At 34.1% G+C, this 25,917-nt stretch overlaps 2 protein-coding genes across 8 annotated transcripts in view; both read left to right on the top strand.

The window, feature by feature from the left end:
• e (nonribosomal peptide synthetase ebony) overlaps positions 1-10,574 on the top strand; it is an 86,973-nt gene extending 76,399 nt beyond the window's left edge. For all 7 annotated transcript variants that reach the window (XM_089646887.1, XM_089646885.1, XM_089646883.1 and 4 more), the window contains 10 exons: positions 132-358; positions 899-1,172; positions 1,639-1,806; positions 2,776-2,934; positions 3,355-3,494; positions 4,628-4,718; positions 5,328-5,685; positions 6,755-7,021; positions 7,423-7,606; positions 9,132-10,574. In XM_089646887.1, the coding sequence (XP_089503013.1) occupies positions 132-358; positions 899-1,172; positions 1,639-1,806; positions 2,776-2,934; positions 3,355-3,494; positions 4,628-4,718; positions 5,328-5,685; positions 6,755-7,021; positions 7,423-7,606; positions 9,132-9,269 (2,006 nt within the window). In that variant the 3' untranslated portion in view covers positions 9,270-10,574. The remainder of the gene's footprint in view (positions 1-131; positions 359-898; positions 1,173-1,638; positions 1,807-2,775; positions 2,935-3,354; positions 3,495-4,627; positions 4,719-5,327; positions 5,686-6,754; positions 7,022-7,422; positions 7,607-9,131) is intronic.
• Positions 10,575-12,291: 1,717 nt separating this feature from the next.
• Positions 12,292-22,197, top strand: LOC149411542 (cilia- and flagella-associated protein 58-like). Its single transcript, XM_089646677.1, has 6 exons — positions 12,292-12,418; positions 14,890-15,014; positions 16,113-16,270; positions 19,883-19,979; positions 20,075-20,141; positions 21,917-22,197. Exons 1-6 carry the CDS (start codon positions 12,292-12,294, stop codon positions 22,195-22,197), a joined length of 855 nt encoding a protein of 284 aa, XP_089502803.1.
• The last annotated feature ends 3,720 nt before the right edge of the window (positions 22,198-25,917 follow it).

Here is a 25,917-nt window from a genome sequence, read left to right as displayed (position 1 = left end):
CGGTCAAAGCATATGCCAGATATCCGGTATCCGGCCAATTCACTATACGTTGCATCGCTACTAAAAACTCATCGCAAACTAAGTTCTCCATCAATTCAAGTTCAATAACAGTTTTTTAAATTTATTTTTAGGGGTGAGGCTGCCTCACGACATCATCCAGAACCGGCTACAATGGCAGTATGTTGCCTTCCCATTCTCGGCGACGGAGAAGGTTTGCGTGTTCAAGACGGCCCTGACCTTTGTGGACTCTATCTGCGAGATTTGGGCTCCCCTATTGCATGGGCTTACCATTCTGGTGGTTCCCAAGAACATCACCAGGGATCCTGAGAGATTGGTGAAAATGCTCACAGATTATAAGGTAAATACATTTTCTTAGATGTTACGTTGTTGCATTTAAAAGGAAGAAAAACATTCCCTAGTTACAAATGACCTCACAATAATGCAAGTCAATTACCTATTATATACCAATTCCCAATGAGAATGTATGGAAAGCGCTATAGTGAAATAGGCCAAGCCCACATTATATTATGAGAGTTTAGCGCTCGTGTGAGACTAGCATAATGCAAATCTTCTACTACCATCATTATAAGCGGAAAATGTTAGAGGAACAAGCAAAGGAATTAAACCAACGATTTCTGGGTGGGAGTGTCAAATCCATTTCAAAAAACTTCTAAATGGTGGTCTTACGCCAGGGTGATACAGAATTCAGAGTTAAACGAAATATCTTCCATCTTTCAAATACACTTTATATTATTTTAAATCAATAAAATGTGAAATAACATAAATTTAATTTATATTAATTAAAATTTATTTGCAATCGCCGAGATTTGAATCCGCATTCTCCAGTTTGCTAGTGGAGAGTGGTTAATCAGTTCAAAAATTATTTATTTTATTTCAGATTGAACGTCTATCCCTGGTCCCATCGCTTCTCCGCTCAATGCTTCTCTATCTCTCCCTCCAAGTTCCAGAGAGCCAACTGCTCTCGTCCCTTCGCCTGTGGATCAGCTCCGGGGAGGCCCTCTCGGCCACCCTGGCCAGGGAGTTCTTCAAGCACTTTGGTTCCGGCCGGCAGCTGTGCAACTTCTATGGAAGCACGGAGATTATGGCCGATGTGACATATTACAGCGTGAGCTGTGCTGAGGAATTAAATGATATGGATCACGTTCCCATAGGTACAACAGTTTTTCTATGACTTACTTCTAACATAATGCTTCTTCTTCATTAAAAACGGGTTTGGTTAGTGAGTTAACTCACTATTAAAACACTACTGGTGTCAACAACCAACGCCATTGATGAAAATTTGCATCAACAGTTGGATTCGTTCTTTTTCACAAAAAAAATTAAATAAATGTAATTGATAACATCAGTACCTCGTATGGCGAATATTATTCATTATTGTTCTAACACTCGCGCCAAATAAATAAAAACATGCATCAGTTATCTAACTTCCTACTAGATGTCTTTGTGAATTCTCCAAGCCGATACGGTCAATATGTAGCGCCTTGCATTAGGTAATTCTATCACTGTCAAGTAAAATATATGATTTATGTAGGTACAATTCTGCGTATATTTTTTTATGCTTCCAGTTGAGCTTCAGTGGTTTTTTCAAGTTAAATTCACAACATTATTTTATTCCAGGCAACCCTGTGTTCAACACCACCGTGTATCTGTTGGATGCGGACCTACACCCCGTGGCAATTGGAGAAATGGGAGAATTGTGGGTATCTGGCTGCAACTTGGCTGCTGGGTATGTCAATGGGAGGTCTGTGGACAGATTCATCTCTAATCCACTTGCTCAGAGTCCAGGTAAGAACTTTCATTTGCAATATTTATTAAATATTTTATCTCAGAGTATTCCTATCCCCACTTTAGTCGTACTATTTTATTTCATGTATATTCCCAATAATGACAAAACTCCAAGAGCTCAATCTAACTGAAAAACAATAAATTAAACAACCTATAGAATTATTTGAAGCTTAGTCCCCAACAAGATTTATAAAACTGGAGATAAAACTATAGGAGCACGACCTGTTGCAAGGATGGAAGATAGCCAACCCCATTAAAAGGCACCTCTTAGGATGGGTTGTTTTGCAGAATTTGAACAATTCATCAAATTAACAACATTCATTCTCGGGTTCTGTGAAAATCCTATTCAAGTTCTGTTATTATATCACTATAGGCTAGTTGCTTGACCGAACTGAAATAATAACAGAACTTGAATAAATCTTTAACAGAAACAACCCGTCCTTAGGTTCAGAGAGAGCCCGTACATACGTCATCGAGCTTTTCCTTCTCATGCATCTTGTGTGAAAACTAAAAAGATACAAGAAACTAGAAGGATGACTTCACATGCGCCATCTCTCGGAGACTTTATTTTTTATTTTATGTGAAACCCTACAAGAGTATCAACTGCTCCCAACTGTCTGAAGCCAGTGAGACTAAGGCATCCCCAATTGGGGTATGTTGTGAGGCTGAAGGTAATGGGGAAGATGAAGGTGGGAAGTACCTGGCTATTCAGAACTGGTCACCAAACATGGTCAAAGCCATTTCAAGCAACGTTTCAACTCTGAATGGAGGGCTATACTGAGAGTATCTTCCACTCAAGAAGGGTGTGAGTGTATGAGCTAATATGAGTTCCTTAAAACTTAAGCAAGATAGCAGGAGACCGGTGGAGGTAGAAGCATTTCCTCGGCTGCTAGAGGCTGCCAGGACATTCCAAGGGTTGTCGAAGTCCCAATAAAGATAATTTTTACAATGATAACTTTTTGTCGACAGAATTCTCAAGACTCTATCGCACTGGAGATTTTGCCAGGATCACAAAGGGAACTATGGTGTTCGAGGGAAGGACTGATTCGCAAATCAAGATTCGAGGACACAGAGTTGACCTTACCGAAGTGGAGAAGGCTGTCGTCACCATTGACGGAATCGACAAAGGTACAAGACCCATTCATTCATAATACAGATATAAACATGTTTCTTCTCTTGTATGTTTGCAATCAATTCATTCTTTGTAATCTCATATTGTTTAATAGTGTTTGTAATTGTTTACACAATAATGTAGGAATCGAAATTCTTAAATCTAACGCACAATAATTTACACCTGTGCTATGCAAGCGGATTCCCCGCAGAGTATCGGTTATGTCACTCTGCAGTTTATTTATCATCTCAGGCTGACGACGTTGAAGTAATAGATACCTACTTAATTTTAATTATATTGGCAGCTTGTCTGACTAACCCGGCTTATTAGGTTAGTAGCATTATCTATCAAAGCTCCCTCTATAAATCTAAGTGAAAAGCTTAATTTATTACTGATTAAACTGTTGTGGTTTATAATGTTTAATGTATTATTTCTAGGTGTTGTGCTCTGCTATAAGCCAGGTGAGATGGACCAGGCCCTGCTCGCCTTTGTGACTTGCGCTCCAGACTCCAAGCTGACTGGACTGAATGTGGAGAGCAAGCTCCAAGATAAATTGGCTGCCTACATGATTCCCCAGGTAAAATATTCACACTTCCCATTCAATAAAAAGGAATAATGTGAGAGAGAAATTATTCCCAAACCCTTCATATTTATAAATACATTCCTTTTATGAATAAATCCTCTTTTTCTTCTACTTCTGATACCCTGTCCTGCTGGAGGTTAATGTACAGGGAGAAGTTTGCCCTGGTGATGAACTAATCATTTTCGTTGTCTATGATTTAAGATTTTCAGAGCCAAAAGTAAAATTGTGATTTATTTTTGGTAGAAATTTTGAAACAAGATTTGAATTTGGTCTGGAAAGACGCTTTACGCATCGAGCACACCTACTTCCGGAGGCAATAAAAATCCACAAAAACCTCGTTAAGGCGATGCCATACGTAGTAATGCAAAATCATGTGTTTTTGGTTTGAAAATTTGGTCGCCTAGAAATGTTTCAGATGCTTCAATTAAATACTGCGAGTAGAATACATCCTGGCCTTTTAAATAATCGAGCATTTTTTAGATAAGTCTTTTTATAAGCCCAGAAATAAATAATGTAAATGCCTATGAAAACTGCTTTAAAGTTCAAAATCTTCTACTTACGAACCCATTTTCGGTTATGATTTTATTGTATAATGTGGCAAATTAAGTTATTTATTAAATGATCGAAAAAAAATTAACTATTTATGCCTGAACATCCACAAAATAAAATAAAAGGCACTTTTTGGCCATGCTTTTTTCTTGCATAAATCAAAACAGGCGGATGGTGTTAAGCGTGAATTTAAACCTTATTGCCATCTACGTAAGGGTTGTTATTGATAGGGGCTCAATTTAAAATATTACATGACGTAGTGCATCGCCGTTAACAGAGACGACAAGGCCAAATAAAAAATAACTTAATTGTTTTTGGAATGCGGTAATTGATTTCTACACCAAAACTTAATGCTGAAAACCACATTAATTTGATTAATTATTATACTAAAATACTGGCTCTAAGAGGATTGACATAAACACACACTTCACAATCTACACAACTGTCCTGATGATGGACTTTGTAACACTATGCGAAATGTTACAGTGTCCACGGCACAGCATTTGAACATAGGATGAACATATGTAGTTATATCCAACAAACATTAAAAAATAATTGTTTATTTTATTATGTTTCAGGTGATAATCTTAGATAGCATACCTCTACTCGTAAATGGCAAGAACGACAGACAAACCCTTCTGAAGATGTATGAAAACACCAATAATAATGGTAAGATTTAAGGCTCTCTACAGTTTTTTTCCCTCACTACTTTCATGGTCCAATTTATTTATGAAAACTTATAATATCATCCCTGATGTAGACAAAATTCATTATACTAAGCAGCGACATCTGAACAATCAGATACTTCTCGACCTTCCACCCATTTAATTCTGCATCACAACACTCCCAAAAGAGGGTACCCAATCCTACTGGCTCTCTCTGGCGGTATTCACTTTAAAAAAACTGCCTCCCAAGATTTCGATTGGCTTTTACACGGTACTATGAAATATTGGAAAATTAATTTACTTTATTTAATCTGTTAAATACAATTGTCGAACCTGCATGTATTTTTAATTAATTATGTAGATCAAAAGGTAGTGTGTTTTTATAATTAAAATAACAATTTAAAATGTGCTCTTTTTGATCTGCCGCCAAAACGATATGTTCATTTTTGTTCATGGCGTTGTTGACTGGTCAACGTCGGTGACAGCCGTCTTACCAGCCAGTGGCATTTTCTACGTCAAAATAACGAAACATTAAATCTTCTGCACATTTTTAAAGGAATTCAAAAATGGTACTAGCTTTAAAATAAATAAAAAATATGATTTTTCTCTTTAGATGATGCCGCCATAGCTCTGGACATCGACTACACCGGTATCCTAGCCAGCAAGATGGAAGCCGCTGAAACCCTGTTCCAGACCATCGGATCCGTCATTGGCAGGTCTGCCAGAACTGCCGTGTCCATCTCATCCAACTACTACGACCTCGGGGGAAACAGCCTCAACTCCATCTACACCATTACTAAACTCAAGGAGCAGGGATACGAGATCGGCATCACCGACTTCATCATGGCTGAGAATCTCGGCGAAGTCCTCGATAAGATAACCTCCGATCCGAAGCTGATCACCAATCACAGAAAGACTGAACAATTCGTCATGGAACCCCTCAATGATAAACACAAACAGGAAGTTGAATAGTAAGTACTAATGAAGATGATGTTTATATAACATTAATTCATTATACCATGAATAGAATAGCGGAATAATAGTCAATAGACTCTAATTTACACAACGTAATAATAGCTTATGAAGAAGAGATGCTAGACAATTGATCACACTCTTTTATATTTCTTTCTTCATGTTCTCTCATGTTATCCCTTTCATCCTAGACTTCAGACTCATGGTTGTTACATTATTATAATATGTTTGTACATTGTAATAGGTATGTAAAAAAAATTTGCAATTTAAATTTATGAGCAAACATCATCATCACCCATCTGAATTACTCTGAAGGATATTACATTTAATCATTGACGACTCTCAAATGAAAAATGTGAAACTGAAACGACAAAAAAAGATTCGACCACTTCTATTTAGTCAGAAACTATCTAGATTTCAATTTGATTCTGGTAGAATCTTGCAACCATTCATAAAGATAGCAGCCAAAAAATGTGTGTTAAGAAAATGAAGATATGTAGTATTGGTAGCTCTTAGTCGAAGTATGATGCACTTTAAAATGACAGTAAGTTGAATAGGTCGAATTATCTCAGTTGTCGGAGCACTTGGGGAAGTGGAAACTCTTGCCGGGGGGCAAGGAAGAGGTCCTGGGTTCATTTCCTAGATGTGACTGAATCTTCTTCTGTCTTTTCTGGTTCACATTTTTCGTTTGAGAGTCCTTAATATTGTCTTACAATTTGTGGGTTTTACTCATTAAGTTATTCCACCATAAAAATATTGGAATAACATTTACCAAGCGATTGCAGAATTGAAAATATTCGTATTAAGATTGTAAAGCGATGCTTGAATAGACTACAGTATATATTAATAATTATATTATAATAGCACATAATAATTTCAATAATTAATAATGTCAAAAATAATCTGCGATTAAATCTAAAATATCTAAGAGTAGCTCAATAGTTGAAATTTTGCAATCACATTATAGATGGCAGCACTTCTGTATGTAGAGAGCAGAAGGAGCGAGTGTGTACGACAGACGTTAGCATATTAAGACTATAAATTAACAAAATGATTGAATTTTTTCAGCGCGATTGTGTCAAGCTTCTACGAAAAGGCTGATCTGGAAATGTGGCTGAAACCCGCCATCAAAAGGGAACACTACAGCGAGATGATTGATGGTGGTTGGCAGGACCTTTTACAAAAAGACCTCAGTTTTGTGGTCAGGAGGGAATCAGACGGACTATTTCTAGGAGTCTCCCTAAACTTTGATGCTCGAGATGAACCTTCACCAGAGCTGAACAATGAACTAGTCACTATTTTCGAGTTCTTGGAATTTTTGGAGGAGCCAGTGAGGTGAGAATCTTTCCAACACACTAAATCTTAAACATGGAGTAAAGAATTATAGTGAAAAATGACAAACAAACATGGAAAAATGATTGATAACTAAAAATATCTAAACTCTTTTTTTGACCGGACAACTTCATTCGAGCCCATCTAACTAGCTACAACAGCTAGAATGACGACCGATTTGCAGAACATGTCAATTCAATTTATCCTTTGAAGAAAATGAATGCTTACACCTTTGTGAGTGTTTAATTTTTGAAAGATTAATTAAATATCACAATCAAAAACATCTTACCCGGATCTGGACCTTGCAGGGTCAATATTAAATATTTTATTCATTAACATTGAGAAAATCACTACCGTATTGTACCATAAATGAATTATTAGAGATTTGTTTGGTGTATCTTCAGAGAGGAACGTCTTCCATCTGGAGTTGGCCAGATCCTGCACTCCTTCATGATGGCGACCCACCCCACATTATCTGCTCAGGAGAATGTCTCCGTCATCAAGAGCATGGAGGAGGAACTAGTGAGGTTGGCCAAACAGAAAGGATTTGCTGGCATCTTCACCACTAACACGAGCCCTCTGACGCAGGTAACATATCAATGTTTTTATAAAAAGACTACTTAGAAGTTACTAATCCTTAAACGGCCAAGTAACTGACTTAAGCTTTGACGGCCTCCGAGGTCGAGGTGTAAGGCTCTCGACTAGCACGCTGGAGGTTGCGGGTTCGAATCCCGGGGTGCGCAAGTAAATTTTGTTTGATTAATTTGTGTTATTATGCAAATTACTCATTTAAAATAATATATAGTATATTTGCGGCACGTTTGAGAGTAGAAGGTACTCCCAGTATCCCTGGTATAAGACCACCATTCAGAATTGAAACATTGCTTGAAGTGGCTTTGGTCGTGATTGATGACCAGATCTGAATAGCCAGGTACTTCACAACCTTCCTCTTCCCCTCCCCGCTACTTTCAACCTCACAACATTCCCCAATTGGTAATGCCATAGTCTCACTGGCTCCAGACGGTTGGGGGCAGTTGGAACTCTTGTTCAGTTCAAATTAATAAAAAATTCACAAAATATGAAATCTTTCGCAAACTTTTAGATGCAAATGCAAAACGTGATGTTTCGACTTTCTAACATTGCTTAAATTCTATGTCTTAGTAATACAAAAGGAGATAAAAGATTTTTATAAGTCCGTTTTAGTTTGTGCTGTAAAGTATACAAGAATACTCCACTGCTTACGGTGTACTGTGTACTAAAGGGCACAAAAAGATCCAAAATAGGATACGGCCATCTCAGAGATACTGCCGATTTTGAGAGTGGAAAGCACCAATATCTGTAGGAAATGTGATGACGATGATAAAACTCCTACTCTACTATGATGCCAGAAGAAGGCTTAGATACCTGGTAAGCCACGTTGTGGGACCAGGAGATATTGCCAAATACCCAATGAAAGTTCTGGTACACGAAGTGCTGATAGAGCTTCGCACCAGTTTCAACATCCTTTTTCTTATTACTCGATGTATCTTCTGAAAAAGTGCATTGGCTTCACGTAATTGACTGAGAGTAGCGAAATCCTGTTTTGACTCGACCACTTTACTTTTCAACAATCTTTAAATTTGTTTGTGCATTCCTTGTCCATTCAATCCTTTCAAGATAGTACCTGTATATTCCGCCAGCATTGCGACTGTTGGTAGCTGTCAAGTTGGAGTAAAAAACACTACGCGAAGTCTACTGTTCACAGAACTACTATTTGTATCCCTACAGGAGGGGAAGTGTTCTCATCATCAGAATGCAATTACAAATGATGGATGACTTACAGAAAAGCATCACCCAATAAACAAACGCGCTTCACTTTACTAAGGATAAATCTCTATGCACCGCTACCCGCATTCATTCATGTGCTAATAAACCATGCCTCCAGGACAACGCATTGTACTATGTGTATGTTTTCGTTTTCATACAAAATGTATGAATGTCACAAAACAGTGTCGCACTATATAAATCTGGAATGTGGTGAAAAGGTTAATAATTTCTTATAGAGGAGAATCCCAGTGAAAGCAATTTTTCCAGTTTTCTCCCAGATTCTATTCATGTGTATTTTAAATTCCAGCAACTGGCCGAATTCATGGGCTACGAGGCAATGTGCGTCTACCAGGTGAACCAATTTGTGAACGCCGCGGGCAAAGCGCCCTTCGCCCAGGCCCCGGACTCACAAACCGCTATCGTCAGTTGGAAACCCATGCATTAGACTTTTGCACTGCTTGGTGAGAGTAAAAATATATATCTCGTTTCACCAACATTAAGCTAATCTTAGTGAAGCCGACACTACTTGTTTTCAGTGCGCATTTTAACATATCATTAGATTAAAATAAATATAATAACCTAGTTTAAATAGCATCATAGTTTTTAGCAGCTAACCAATAGCAACGTTTGTTTCACTAATGGCAACATTTTAGTGATTCTCGTTGACTGTAAAAAGGTTTAGGGATTCTGGCGTCGAAATGTGAAGACGATCTTGAATATTTGTATTGGTTCAAAGATAAATTATGCTAATATCTATAAAATCAGGAATCTAAATTTTCCCATAAAAATTCCCTTTTTGAGTGTCAAGAATTTTAATAAAATTTGAATGAAAATATTTTTTTTAAAATTTTATGTAGGTAAGTAGGGTGTTAAATGTTTTTGTACATATTTTTAAATAAGTACTGCCAAGTACATATTACGTAATAACGTAACTTACAAGTATTATAAAATAAAACCAATTTTTTAGGTTAGGTACCTACTGCTTCATTGATTTATTTTAAAAAATTCATTACGTTTATGTATTGCTGTTAAGTTATATTTCGTTATTAAATACAATCATTTTTAATGTACCTTAATATTTAAATTTGCCTGTAGTATATTAATATTGAAACATTACTAATTTTAAATTATTTGGATTTGTCTGTGCCCCCTCCAGAACATAAATAAACCAGAATGAAGTTGAATACTGTATTTTTCAGAAAATTAATGTTTATTATGAATGCTGCTGTGATTTAATATGTTTAAGTAATGAATGCTCTTTAAAAGATATATTTTCAAATGATTACTATGTTTATTACAAATATAATACTGTGCTTATAATTTCATTTTATAATACTTTTCGACAATCATTATATTATTATTACAAGTATTATATAGTATTACAATAAGCATTGGGATCAGTTATACAACATTTGATTGTTTCTTAAATCTCTTTTTTCCTAGTTTGGTTTACTAATTTAGAGTAAGAAATCTTTGTGCAATTTTATATTGTAATATAATTTGGTTTGTGAGTACCTAGCTTTGTAATATAATTTGGTTTGTGAGTACCTAGTATTGTAATATAATTTGGTTTGTGAGTACCTAGTATTGTAATATAATTTGGTTTGTGAGTACCTAGTTTAATATAGTATAATCTATTTTACGCATCGTATTTTGTAAATATTACTATTTTTATCCACGCATCTAGCTTAATATGTAAGTTAAGAAAACTATATTTATTTTTATTTAGCAACTCTAAGTGTAATAATTTTATGGAAATAAATATAAATTGATAATAAAATGTGCTGTTTGTTTATTTTTCTGTCACATTTTTTTTAGGAGACTTGATAATCCTGGAATTTTAATAAAATGGCAATGTTTGAATTTTCCTAGCTCTCATTATAAAAAGATGAAATTGTTGCTTGTGCAATAATGGAAGGTTTAGCTAACACAGAATCAAACCCTTTTCTCAATCAATGCACCATAAAGGTCATTGTTGGGTATATTAGAATAAAATAATGATTCTGTTTGATCAATACTGTTCTAAATAAGTAGGATAGTGTACTTAGATAATTTTTTTCTGTGTTGGTAGTGAATGCATTTTCATTTATTTGTTTCCACGGTAACAAATAAACACTCAAAGGCTCATTACTTTTTTCAAATTATTAGTTTTCAATTACTTTATACTAGCGAATTGGTTCATTTTACAAAACAACCTTGCTATGTGTTATATTATATAAAATACCTCTAAAGAGGTAAAGTTTAATAACATAAATATTTCATTTATATTTAACATGTTTGTACATCAAACCTAATATATATAGACACGCTGTAGAAATCTCAAAGTGCCAAGCCAAAAGCAAGTCAATTGTAGTGCTTCGATTTCCTAGTTTTAGTGTGAGTGGTTTATTTATGGTTTTAATTACTAAGCTGCCACATGTTGCGTAAGATCATGTGCTACCTCTAAGTAAATTGCCTTGAAAAAGCGTGAAAATGCCTTCGTGTGTAATGAGAAAAGTGTTTTAATTACTCGGCAAACCCTACACTGATCGTATCGAATTCTGCTGCACGCTTAATATGAAAAAAATTATAAACAGCACTTGGTTTCAACTTAATTACTACAAGAAATAACCATTTATGTCATGGGAGATGGTAAAAGATGCCTTAAAGTTCCATTTTTTCTCATTCAAAGTTATGTTTGAAGGTTAGGAAATACGCACAAACTGTTAAAATAACCCAAACTAAACCCTAAAAACCTATATTGTGCGTTTTTTGTTATTTGTTTTTGGGGTATTATGCCGTGTTGCGCTAACTCCTTCTTTAGCCAACGTTTCGGACAGCATTGCAGTGTCCATCATCAGGGCAGATGTCTTATTGGAAAGAAACGTTGGCTAAAGAAGGAGTTAGCGCAACACGGCATAATACCCCAAAAACAAATAACAAAAATACTTTTGGCCGTGAAAATCTTAAATCATATATTGTGCGTGTTTACTTAAACCACCGACCTAAATAGTTGAAATCAAGTGTTGTTTTTATAAAGAGCTTTTGCATCCAGCGGATTTGGGCAAGCTTAAAGTGAGATAACGAACGTAGCAACACATAAGTGTAAGAAAGACAACCTAATAGCAGTAGGTCGTATCATGCAGTATTCTTTGTGTGTCTTATAAGGTAAACGAGTAAGCGTATCTTGTTGTCTCAGTCACACCCGTGATGTAGAATATAGTATTTAATGAAAATGCCACCCGCTATCATTTATTTCATTCATACGCAGATATTCTTTAAATGTCTATCATTGTCATACAATACATAATAGTGTTTCTTACTTGCCACATTTTCTTGAGTTTGTGAGACAATAGCAAGTATTGTATGGTAACGTCATTATTACACTTTATAATGCTAAGATTTTTAATTTTCTTAACTTTTAATTAAAATATTTTTATATAATATTTGGGTTTTATACAGTACGGTAAAACCCCAAATTGTTGAAAATGGATAAGAAGTACGAGCAACTGACCGCTGAGAGGGATATCATTGGAACGCAGCTGGTGAAGAAGAATGATGAACTCTGTCTTCAAGATGAGAAAATTAAAATGCTCTTGGTCACACTCTCCACAGGTTAGTTTATATTTTTTTTTTTTATTTTATTAATACAAGACTTAGAGGGTACATATGGTTTTTGTGATATTTCACCCTCCATGCTATGGATGACCCTGTGTTATGGCGGGTGAATTTTACAGTTTGAACAGAATCTATGCATTACTATAATATGAAAAAGAAAAATGATGTAAAGCTAGTTTGGGTTGCCAGAAGAGAATGGAGAAGATAGAGAATTATAAGAATTATTAGTAAATAGATCACACTAATTAATTATGTATATACTATACCGCTAAGTTAGGGAATAAGGATATATTATGTTTTGTCTGAAAGGTGATTAAATTGATAGAGTGTAGAATGAATGGGTATTGTAGTTGTAATGTATTCCGTGTGTAAGGATCCATTTCCTAATTTGTTTTTTAAAGGAATGGGGTTGACTCACGGTTTTTAGGTTTTCAGGGATAAGGTTAAAGATTTTAGGAGCTAGGAAGAAAAATTGTCTTTGATCTGACCTGGTATGTAGTGAAGGTACTTTGTAGTGACCGTTGGTTATTGTTCTGGTGGTGTAGTTGTGTTGTAAAAGAGTTTTGTTTTTATATTTGAACAGGAAATGTATTAGCGAAAATTTTAGGTGGAGTTGTCGTATGTTTAAGACCTTATACTCTATGAGGAGTCGAGTGGAGGGGTATCTTGTCGGTTGCTTGTTAATGACACATATTACCATTTTTTGGGCTTTTAGAAGAGGTTCCAGAAATTAAACCAGATTTTGTATTATCCAGTCGTACAAGGGTGGCTCGTGACTTTGCAGTGAGCTAGAGTGATAAGATTTAAAAGTGCAACATTCTAGATATTGTTGTAGCTGATTATATATATATTTTTTTTGTATGTAGATTTTAAGGATTCTTTCAGATAGGTAACCTAACTGGACTAAAGTCCCTTATTGATTTCGTTTGCCCTTTTGACTGTAATTTTTGTTCTTCTTTGGGAACTGCCTCAAACGCTAGGATCACAGTGTGTGAACAGGGCTAGTGAAGTTCATATACTAAGACAGGGAATCCAACATTTTTTAAGTTGGGAACTACTTTTCATCTTAATTTTCACGGCGATCGATTCAAATGAAGCACAAGAAGGTCCTTTGCTTTGACCACTAAACCACTTCATCAACAGCTACGATCAAATCTAGCAACTACAACGGGATATTATTTATCTTAACATATAAAAATCACGTGTCACTGTGTTCGTAGAAGCTAATCTTCAAAACCGCCCAACCGATTTCAATGAAATTTTGTGAACGTGTATGGTTGGTTCCAGCTTGAAATATAGGATAGTTTTGAACTCGATACATGGCACTGTGGTCGAGATCTAAAAATTTAACAAAAAAAAAAATTTTCTTCAAATTTCTCTTCCCAAAATACATCACAACAAATAATACATACATCCACAAATTTTAACTTCCCTACATAGAAGGCGATCTGTGCAGGACAACATCTTATATTATAAAATGCATTCCAAATGGTTGAGTTAAATTCCAACTGGTTTCTAATCTTAATATATAAAAATTCAGACTGTGTATGTTTGTGCTTGCATAACTCGAAAAGTTGTTGACCGATATCTCTGAAAATTTCAAAGTTTGATGTTATAAGTGCCAGGAGTGTTCATAGATATTTAAATAGTCGAAGAAGTCGGGGACGCCCGAGGAATACTTAACGCAATATCTCTGCATCGTAATACTACGATGTTGTTGATATATTTTGTACATCAATTTCAATATGTAAGCATACCCTATTGAAGTTTTTTTCATCAAGTAGTGGAATATTTTAATAAAGGTATTTAATTTGATTTGACTAACACATAATAATTTTGTCAACTGAAACAGAAAAAAATATTTTGGATTTTTTATGTTTTGTGCCTGCATGCTGTGTAGATCAAGTTCAGTGATATTTTGACTTTATAGTTATTTTTCTGCAATTATTTTAAATAGTCGCCTGCACTATTTTCATGTATAATTTCGTAAATATTTTTTATATATATGTATGTAATAGCCTTAATAGGCGTGAAATAAATACATAAATAAGTCATGAGAGTCAAATGAAAGTCGATGTAATGTAGTTTTTTAACGGTAAAATTATGGTATACAGTAGTGAATGGTGGATGAAATCGGTGGCGCCCGAGAAAGACATTAGCAATAGCAAAGCATTTTGGGGGATCCACTAGTTTTATATGAAAATATGGAATTGTTATTTAAAAAAAATTCAATCGTAATTGGGGTTGACCAAATTTCTCTTTGCGATCGACCGGTTGGGAACTCTTATACTCGTGACATAATATTATGGGAAGTTTTCTTTCATTGGTTACCTTTTTCAGAAGAGACATTGTCTAGTAAGACTGATAACGAAATAATTTTATGTAAAACTTATATGTCTTATACATATCTTTATTTCTAAAACTGATGAATAAATAAAATAGTAATGTAATCTGTTTATCATTATCAGGAGAAAAAGCCTATGCCCAGCGGTTGGATGACATCAAGCTTTTAAGATTAGAAATAAAAAGATTGCGTCGAGAGAAGAACCTTCTGGCAAAGGGCATTCAAAATATGACAGACATGCGTCTTGAGGTAAAACATGTATAATATATTTTAATGGGACCGTTGGCTTCACTAATGAGTTTGCGGGTCGCAGGTTGTGCATCACTGATTTAAAGTGTTATAAAAGTAAAGGAGTTATTTTGACTGCTTGAATGAATTATTGACAGGAAAACAAGAGGGTTGGAGAAATATTTGTGGAAATTATGAAATAAGTCTATTGAATGAAATTATAAAATAAAGTTATTTTGTTAAAAAAAAGTAGGAGATTACAGAAAATTAGCAGGTCACAACGCGGGCCACCGAGAGCCTGGGGTTGTTCATTAATGAACACCCCCTACTTCTAACTATATGCATAACTCTTTTCCTTTCAAATGACTCGCTGATTCCGACTGAAGCAACAGACATCGTAATCTGGACTGATTTGCGGCAACCTATTTGTTTCAAGTAATCTTTCATTTCTTTGTACCTAAATAATAAAGAACTCCAGTGGAAAATATTATGGCAAAGGACGGGTTGTTTCGGAGTATTTGAACAATTCATCAAATTTCAACGTTCATTTTCAAGTTCTGTGAAAGATTTTTTCAAGTTCTGTTTTTATTTCAGTTCTGTCAAGCAACTAGCCTATAATGATATAATAACAGAACTTGAATTGGACTTTCACAGATCCCAGAAATAAACGTTGAAATTTGATGAATTGTTCAAATACTCCGAAACAACCCGTCCTTAAAATTATATATATTCATATAGTATAGAATATAGATCAACAAATGCTGATTCTGAATATATAAGTTTTATTATGCATAGAATTTATAAATCGTCATTTAAAAACGAATAAAACACATTTACATTAACACACTGTTTGGTTGGTACGACTGAACATGCTGATCCATGGCAACCAGTCTACATTAGTAATATATCTATGGGCTACAACATCCACGTCAGGGTTTCCAATTTGTGGAGAATTCCTCAAATTACAGGGAATCTCTAAGACTTTCAAGATTTGGGTTTTTTCCTGGGAAAAACATTTTTTTGGGAAAATGCGGGGATTAAATTTATTTTTAAAAAACGTTAGTTACTTATTCATTTATTAAGTAATCTCTTGCTGTATTTTAATGGGTCTATCAATAGGTATTCAACCTGGAGAGGAACCTGAATCGGGAGCGCCAGCGTGTCAGGGCATTGGAGGAGTCATTAGCCACTCCGCTCAATATCCACAGGTGGAGGAAGTTGCAGGGAACAGACCCCACCACTCTAGAACTCCTCGATAAGGTGAAGATAATGCAGAAGTACGTATCAGTGAGATCACAAAAATTAACTAATGAACCCAGCACAAAATGCACATCACATAATAGTGATTCTTTCGAGAACAGCACATAATAGCGATTCTTTCAATTTGGCACACACAGCAAGAAAATGTGGTGAAATGGTCTAGCGAGTTTTCTAACCCATTTTAGTTGAAAAGTGGCATAAGGCAAAGAAAAAGCATGTCTCTAACACTCTTCAATATATACACTGATGAACTAATTCGAAGACTTAATAACACTAAAATAGGTTGCCATGTTCAAGGAGTATGTGTAAATAATATTAATTATGTAGATGATATGGTTCTTCTAGTACAGTCACTTAGCGTACTAATGAAACTACTCCAAATATGTGAAGATTTTACAAAAAATCATAACCTTGTATATAATACGTCCAAGTCAATTGTTATGGTTTTCAAATGTAAAAACGAAAACATGCTAAAACCTTCAGTATGGCTAGACTGAACGAAAATGGATGTTAGTCGTAGCGTCAAATACCTGGAACATATTATCACAGACGACCTGAAAAACATCGAGGATATGGAAAGGAAAAGAAGAGCGATATCCATTAGAGCAGGTATGCTGTCGAGGCGTATTTACTTTTGCAGTACAAACGTCAAAAAAATACTCTTCAACTCATTCTGCACTTTACTGTATACGTCAGAACTGTGGGTGGATTTCACTGCATCCCAATGGCATAAGCTAAAAGTCGCTTACATTAATGCTTATTGCCAACTATTCCGCCTACCGAGATACTGCAGCGCTACGGAAATATATTCATGGAGGGACGAATGCACTCTTTCAGAGCGCTTCTCCGCCACCACGTGGAAAACTTATGGCGCAGACTACGCCAATCAAATAACACAATCATCACTGCCGTGGTTGCCTGAATGAAGTCCCCCCTAATGGCCCTCAGGAGACGGAAGATGTCCAAATATCCTCCTTAAACGGCTGCTTGCACATATTTTTCACTTAAATTCTGCTTTTTTTGTGCCTATCTATGTATTATTATTTTTCTTATTCTAATTATTTTTTATATTATTTCAAAATATGGAATGTATTGCATTGCGCTATCCTTGCATACATTCTGGAATAAATTCTTACTAGCAGTTAAAAACCCGCTTCGCGGGTTTTTTTCTGCTAGGCCCTGCGGGCGGCACTTGCTTGGAGTTCGCCCATTTTAAGTGATATTAACAACAATTACATAATAGGTAGATATCAGGTCATTCACAGAGAGAGGGTCAGTATATATAGTTAAAACACGGAACAGGAAGGAGTTAATGTATGATAACATGCTAAATTTACGCATAATAAGAATGATAGTTGTTTAAATACATAAATGAAATTTTACGTATTTGTGATGGATTATTTCAAATGAAACACTATTATTGACTACTATTATTGTCTACAACTGATATTAACTGTTACCGTACCTAATATAATTAGCTCATAGGAGACTTGCAGTGCTTAAATATGTGTTACAACCGTCAATGTCTATAAGTTGAATCAATATCGTATAGTTTGTCACAATTAAATATAGTTATAACAAAGTTGACTTAAATAATATATTATTACATATTGATTAATTGTACCCGTGTTTATGAATAAAAGGATCTAATTGTGCGATGAGATTAGCAGTCGGTTTAATTAAAAGGTGTCAATTTTACTCCAACTGGTGGTAATTCTTTACCTAAAACTGTTACTGTATCTAATAAAGTTTAAAGTTAGATTATATATACACCTTCATCAGGAGAATAAAAATCTATATATATAAAGGTAGATTATTACAATATAGCGCCCCTGAGGTGATATCTCACAAAAGCGGCGCCATGCAAATTGTCCAATTAATAAATAAATATAATGTTTACATTTTATTATGTACGTATGCATTGATATACAACGGAAATAGATAAAATAATGTTATCCGATTAAACTTTATTTTATTAAAAAACAAATAACTTTTTTTAAATCACTTTATTATATACAACCAATACATGTTTCATGAACGAAGTATACACCGAAGTCAAAAATTAAATATAGATTACAATTGGAAAAAAGAAGTGGAAGGAGGGGGGGAGGGGTAAGAGTAGGCTGGGTTTATAAAATTAGGAATTACAATATGAAAGACCAGTTAAGTGGGAAAATATTAAAAAGATAGTTTATAAAAAAAATTCTTGTTAATTCTTGTTAATCTTGCTTTTATAAACATGTTCTCTTATTTCTAAATTATTTATTTGCGATGCTTTATATCCTGTGTGAAGTATTTTAAGACCTGAAAAAAAATAGCATGTAACCATAAAACAATATATTCATAAGACAAATAACATTTAATAACGGTTATTCTAATAAATTGATAGTTGAAATACTGAATAAAAAAATTAAACATATTCTCTTCAAACGGTATTTTTACCCTATTTCTTAAGATATAAATAAACAATCAGGATTAAAGCATCGCAAATAAATAATTTTTAAATTTTAGAAATTAGAAAACATGTCAATATAAAATCAGATATAATTAATAAGCAAAAACAAATTATAAATAATAATGAAAAATGCCATTGCAAAGTTTAAATAAACTTCCAGAAGAAATCTTCTTATGAAACGCTTAATGGTCAAGTAATTTTGCATATTTAAATATTCGCGCCAGTTATTTGGTTAGTTTTTACACCGCCAGAGGTGCGCTCTATCGGCCAGCTATTGCCGGCCATATTGAATGAACGCGTGCTTTTTTCGTCAAACGTCAAACGTAATCACGTAATTGTGGATCATTTTCACTGTAATTTAATTAATCCAATTGATTATGAACTTTCTAAAACATATTTTCTTCGATATTATCCAAAAATTATATGAGCAGAAACGATATTTTTGAAGAATATCGTATTACATGTGGCGATTCGTTTTCAGTATGAAATCGTGTCTTAATTTTTAATGTCTTATTTTTTTTTGTATCCAGTCGCCTGCAAACCGAAATGAACCTTACGGTTGCTTAAAATTGAGGGGCAGATTGGTATTTTTTGCCTGCAGACACCCTATGCAGAATTTATCAGAATCACACAATTTTAATTTGACCAATCAGAGGGCCTACACCGTCCAGACGCTGGGACAATAATACTATCAGATTATTATTCATACAGCTAGATAAGTCTCAAAAATTATAAGGATTAATTTATAATACCTCTACAAGATGATGTTGTCTCTCACCCTGCATGCCACTTGATGTCCCAAAAACCATTCTGAATGGAAGGAGAGACGCTCCTCCAGTTATCTCTCACTCTAGAACTAGAAGATTGGCCGAAAGTTGAGTGGCAATCGGCCGGCATGAAAATGCCCGTCTCGTACATGACCCCACTGAGATACAGCCCGGGTTCTCACTGTCTCTGGATAAGATAAAGTGCTCCCACAGCCGCTGTGCCCACATGATGCATATATTTCTCGAATTCATTTCCTACAAATATCAGAAATAGCAGAAGGTCCTAAGTTCATTTCCCCAATGTGCCAATAATCTTTTTTTCTTTTCTGTGTGTTCTTCTAACACATGTAACGATTTCATTTACAGAGTATCAATCTTTATAATATTGTGTATGATATTTGTTGCAGGAAATTATTAGATAAATCACAAAAGGTAGCAGAGTACCAAACACTGTGTAAAACGCTCAAAGAAAACATGCCTGTGGGACCTGCCCCAGATTTGAAGGTTAGGAAGGGTAAAATTGTAAAGTACTTAACTAGGTACATGAATTCAGACTTTGGGGAAAATGGTTAAAGTCGATGAAAAACTTTTTCTTTCAGGCGGAGATTGTTAAGTTGAAGAAAATCAATTTCACTCAAACTGAGCAGATCAAAGGATTGATTGGAGGTTTGTGATGAAAACTTTCTTTGACTTCTGTATATAAATAAATAAAGATTTAGTTGGTTCATGTAGCAAAACTTTAAAAAAAAGTTATTAAATACTTGTGAATACACTAACTAGATGAAACAACAAGAAGGGCTTTTTGTAGTGATTTCAGTGAATTTCATTTTAACGGTCAATTTGTGCATTTAATTCAATAGTAAACTAACAATAAAGCATTTATCCAAAATGGGCCAGTGGCAACTGAACATTTTTTATATGTATGTACTTTTAAAATTGGATCAATAAAAAAATAAATTATGTTAAGTAGATAGGTACCTACCAAAATCCAAAACTTTCTACCTTTCTTGTCAGTATTCTGGTAACTCCCAAGGTGAGTGGTTTATTTATGCTCCCAATACATTATAATAATAATAATAATAAAAACGTTTATTTGACAATAATTTTTACATGTTTGCATATAGTTATTATACATACATTTAGATGATTATATTGCCAAAAGGGCAACTGCTCAGCTGTACATTCCGGATTTCTCCGGGAATGTAGCTGGTTTTCAGCAGTGCCTTTAATATAATGTGTTATAAATCGTTTAATTTAAATAAAACATTTCAATTAATAATAATAATAATTCAATTTTTCAATAATAAATTTAATTTAATTTTTAATTAATAATTTATATAAAACATCAAAATTCAAACTAATTCAATAAATCAAATATAAAAAAATACAAATTTCTTTAAAATAAAATAAAATATATATTCAGGATTAAATTTACATAAAATACACAGATAAAATAAAATAAAAAATAATCACAAGTAGGTGTCCCTTTCATTTTAAATTCGATCAATGATGATGTTGTGCGGTTGACTGTGCTGTCAGCAACCATTCGCTGCAGAGCTTCTTAAAGCACTGCAACGATGTTGATGTTCGAGTACCAAACACATTACTTTAATTTAAAATCTTCCTCGTACAATTCCTCTGGAAAACCGTTTGTGCACCAGTGACAAGAATTTTTTCTGGCCGACAAACCGATTGTGGCATTGGAAATTTCGCCCTAGCTGAATTTTTTGAGATGTGATTTAAACCAGCCATGAGAAAGTGCATAAAAAAAATTTACAGAATCACTTGCGCTTGAAACACATTTTTTTTTTTTTTTACTTTATTTATTTTCATTTCTTTACACATATTATACATATTAATAGATAGTATATAATAACACAATATATAATACCAAATAGTATACACAAGAAATGAAAACCCACTAAGGCATTGCCTGAGTGTGGGTAATATAAAACGATTACTTTATTTCAAGTACCTAAAGTATAAATATACATTAGTAGAAAAAGTTTTTTTTGTTTATAGTTATTATAAAAAGTAAGGAGAAAACATTATGTACAATAGTTTATAAAGTTTCAGCAAGTGAGTTGTAGAAAGGATCAATAAATTTATAGTAAAAGCGTTTCAATATCTGCCTCATTCAGCCATAATTTTACCTCTTTAATATATTCTATCTTTTTATTTATCATTTGAGTTTGTAGTGGTAGAAGGTTAAATGTACGAGGACCAATGAAACTGCTATGTGTCTGCATTAATTTAGTATTGGTTTGGGTTATTGGTTTATTTTCTTTATTTTTTTTTATTATTTTTTATCTAGTATTTTTTTCTTAACATTCAAAGAGTTCATTTTTTATTTTAAGCATCTAGCCCCTTGGAAAGGATCTGGTGTTTCAAAGTTTAATTTATTTTACACTTGCATTATTATTTATGTTATTTTCCTACAGAGCTCAGTATGAGAGAATGCCAACTTTCGGAGTATAAACTGGATGTGGGAGCAGCTAAATCAGAGATCAAAGAGCTCAAAGAGAAACTGTACAACCTCGAGAGGGACAAGAAGGAAAACAGTTCTGCTGAAATAATGCCTAAGATTCAAGTAGCTCATGAGGAAACCATGACGGAACGTCCCCCCCAACAGCCTGTGAGCAAATTCTTTGGAGGGGGTTATAGACTTTCTCCAAATGTTTCCAAGACTTCAAAATCTCAAAATGTTCTGGATCTTAATTGAAAATACGTCACAGTGATCTTTGTAGATACTTCATATTTTTATTAGGAAATTTTGTATTGTTTAGAACATTTTTATGATGAATATTTGTAGCTTTTTATAATCAACTATAATTTATCATATTATTTTTATTTTTAAATATATATATATAAATTGTAAATATGTCAACTTTTATTACAATAAATGTTTTTTTTTCTATTTGGTCACTTATTTACACTTTCCAAGGCGTTGTGAACCATTGAAAAGACGAAAGCCATTTTTTGTGAAATATCACGTCAAGGGGGCTTAGGAAAGCTGGAAAATAACAAAAAACTGTGGCTAAAATTACCATTAAAAAATTTAGGATGGGTTTTTTCGCAGAATTTGAACAATTCATCAAATTTCAATATCGATTTTCAAATTCTGTGGAAGTCCTATTCAAGTTCTGTTATTATATCATTGTGGGCCAGTTTCTTCACAGAACTTTCTCAAAACTTGAAAATTTGATGAACTGTTCAAATTCTGAGAAACAACCCGTCCTTAGATATAACGTAATCGGAGAAAGTTAGTTTTAATATTCTTCTGATGAAGGAAGGTCCCGTCAGAAACCGGTAGAGCAATAATTATTTAAATAAAGCGGATTCAAACAAATGTAGTACTGTTTATATTTATAAATCCATTTACACAGAGTTTCGGGGGGGTAAAGTGCGCTAACTTTGGGGGATGATTCTACATGATTTTAGAAGTAAAAAAGAAAAAATAACTTTTTTCGAAATTCTAATGTATATTTTATGTAAAAAAAATCAATTGTTTGCATGGGAAAATAAATATTCTTCTATGGAAAAATATTTTTGTATGAGAAAATGAACATTCGGATTTCGATAAAGTTACTTTTTTTTTTACTTCTAGCATCATGTTGAATTACCTGAAGTTAGCGCACTTTACCTCCGGACACCTTGTATAGTAAAACCTTCCCCGATTAAACCCCAAACTGAACCACCTACTATTGAATGTGGATTGAAAACACTATTCAATCCACTTGCACTAGATTGATACTACATATACGCTTCTACCACCCCAGCCAAGAGCACTTCCCCGTGGAACCGGTACATCAGGGGGCACTGATTTGTCAGGACCTGGAACACATGCTCTAAGGATAAGAAGGAGGTTGGAGAGCAATCGACCGGTATACCTAATAAGACAATATTGGAATTTACGATGGACAGGAATAAAGAAATTGAATTTCTTTATCTTACCTCTATTTCACTCTTCTTGGCTTTTCATGGTTCTTTTTGACTCTTCTTGGCTCTTCTTGGCTCGCCTGCTTCTTGCATCTTCTCCCCCTCTCGCTTTTTCTTGTCTCTTCCAATAACAAGCAATACTGCAACGTGCAGCTAAGGCAATAAAAGATTTATTGCATAGAAGTAGGAGGAAAGTGTAACCAGTAAGATGAAAGGACTTTTCATTTTTCAATTTTTAATGCATGTATAGAGAACGAGAACTACAGAAAGTATACCCCGCCCGATATTATTTTTTTTTTGTTTTTCATTATCCCCACACAGGAGGCCCTGAGGAAAATTATTTCCCTCAGGGCCTATGTCATCTTTCGAAATGCTGTGTGGAGGGTCTTTTTTAAGGAATGGAAGGAGAGGAAGTTCTGGGAAGGTAAAGGGTACGAGGGTTAGGTAGGAATCTAGGGATCAGTGTGTCCAGGAGTGACGGACATATGAATATACCCTTCCCACTGCGGTACAAGGCGATGGGTCGAGAGACCAGTTGGAGAGGTCAAAGGGTCTCCCCAAATCAGCCTCTCCTCTCCTGATCATCCTGAACACACCTCACCCGGTGAACCCGTGCACCCCTACTAAATCAACAAACGTAGTGAACCACTCGGGGTGACCTATGGCAGAGGTGTTGGTTATCTAATAAATAGTTCCCGTGACGGCACCCAAACCACCTCCCAAATTATACAAGGAACAACAATAATTTTGCCATAAAAAACATTACTTTTTTACATTTTGTATAGTCAAAATAACTTCCCTGAATCGTAATCAGGTAGAAATGCTAAGAACTTTTTTCCATAGGAAATCTCATAGCTCAGAAATGCACAAAATAATTTGCAAGGCAGATAGAAACATTACACCTTTAAATTTATACGACGAATGCCAACATTTTTATAAATCCCAACCAGGAATTATTAGTTTCTTGTACAAATAAAATTTCACACGCAAAACACTTCAATTAACTCAACCAAACGTATGTTGACAAATTTTTGTCAAAAGAATAGTTGAGTATTGGAAAGTTGAGCGCAGAAATAGAAGGATTTATGCTCGCCATTAAAACTAAAAATAGAGTCATTAATACTAAAAATTATAGGAAGCACATAATCAAAGATACAAATCAAATTGATGATTTTTGTAGAAAATGTTTGGCTTTTCCGGTACCAATAGAACATATTATATCGGGATGTTCTGTATTAGCACCGTCCGAGTATACATTTAGGCACAATCAAGTTTTAAAAATAATTCAAAGTTTGGTAATTAAACAAAACTTGATTGACTGCCGTAATATAATACCATATTATGAATACGAACCTAATTAATTTTTAGAAAGCGTATTTTATAAAATATATTTTGATAAAACTATACTAACAGACCGAACGATTAGTCATAATAGACCCGATATAGTTTTACATGATAAAATTAAAAAAATAACTTATATCATTGATGTCGCTATTCCTAATTCCTGTAATATTCAAAAGTCTGTTAATGAAAAAATAAGAAAATACACAGATTTAAGAAATGAGATAAAAAGAATTTGGCATTCTCAGACTATAAAAATATTACCATTTGTTATTTTGGCTACCGGTATTATACCTAGCTCTCTCATTAAAAATTTAGGCATATTAGATTTATCAAAAAATTTATATATAAAAATGCAAAAATCAGTCATTTTAAATACATGTAGGATTACGAAAGATTTTTAAATATTTATGTTGTGGGATCAGTAGGATTGATAGGCCCTGTTAGGGAGTTCTACCGAGCCGAACCCTCTGATATGAAAATATCTGGAGTCGGTGAATTATTTTCTCATTTGATCTCTGGTGAGTTAACGTGTTGTTCTTGTATGGTTTTGTATTTATTTTGCTTATATAATGCACTTGCATAATGTTGATTGACTAGATTATAATTTGTGGAAAAGTGTGTGGAAGTGTTTAGTTTTTCCTATGGGGAAGATTTAACCCGGACATAAAGTCGGAAAAAAAAAAAAAAAATAAATTCTTTAGGTGACGAAATATAATGCAGCCTTTTCCAGAAAACAAAACAACACACGAAAGGTAATATTTTATTATTGACGATAAATTAGTGATTTTTAAACCTAAATTTGAAAATTCGAAATACGGCACATTTTCATTGCCTAACATAATTTATTTATTAGATTTGTTTTCATTTATTTATTAGATACTAAAAAATACAATTACAGAATAGTGAATCTTTTACTGTCCAACTAGGAAGGTTTCCCATTTCAGGACAATCAAATTTATAGGGTTAATTCGTATGAAGTAGGTAATGTAACAGAAATACATAATAAATTCAATCAATGGAGATGTGTGAATTATCATTGTGATGATTTATCCGGTTACCGTTAATAAGCACTCTTTGGCTCCTGTTTTCTAAATAACCACCCAGCCATAACTAAACCAATCACCACCCAACCCATGACCCAACCATTTAAATTTTTAAA

This window comes from Hesperophylax consimilis, chromosome 25 (genome assembly GCF_061612785.1).
Source record: "Hesperophylax consimilis isolate HC1 chromosome 25, BYU_Hcon_1.0, whole genome shotgun sequence".
NCBI classification, from domain to species: Eukaryota; Metazoa; Arthropoda; class Insecta; order Trichoptera; family Limnephilidae; genus Hesperophylax; species Hesperophylax consimilis.
Note: the sequence above shows the minus strand (reverse complement) of the source record. Positions and strands in the feature narration are given on the sequence as shown.

Bases quoted from the DNA above. Each gene is read 5' to 3' on its own strand.
- LOC149411542 (XM_089646677.1), top strand. From the start codon at position 12,292: ATGGATAAGAAGTACGAGCAACTGACCGCTGAGAGGGATATCATTGGA. The intron at 16,271-19,882 runs GTACGTATCAGT...TATTTGTTGCAG, and splicing joins AAGGTGAAGATAATGCAGAA to GAAATTATTAGATAAATCAC. The intron at 19,980-20,074 runs GTTAGGAAGGGT...TTTTTCTTTCAG, and splicing joins GACCTGCCCCAGATTTGAAG to GCGGAGATTGTTAAGTTGAA.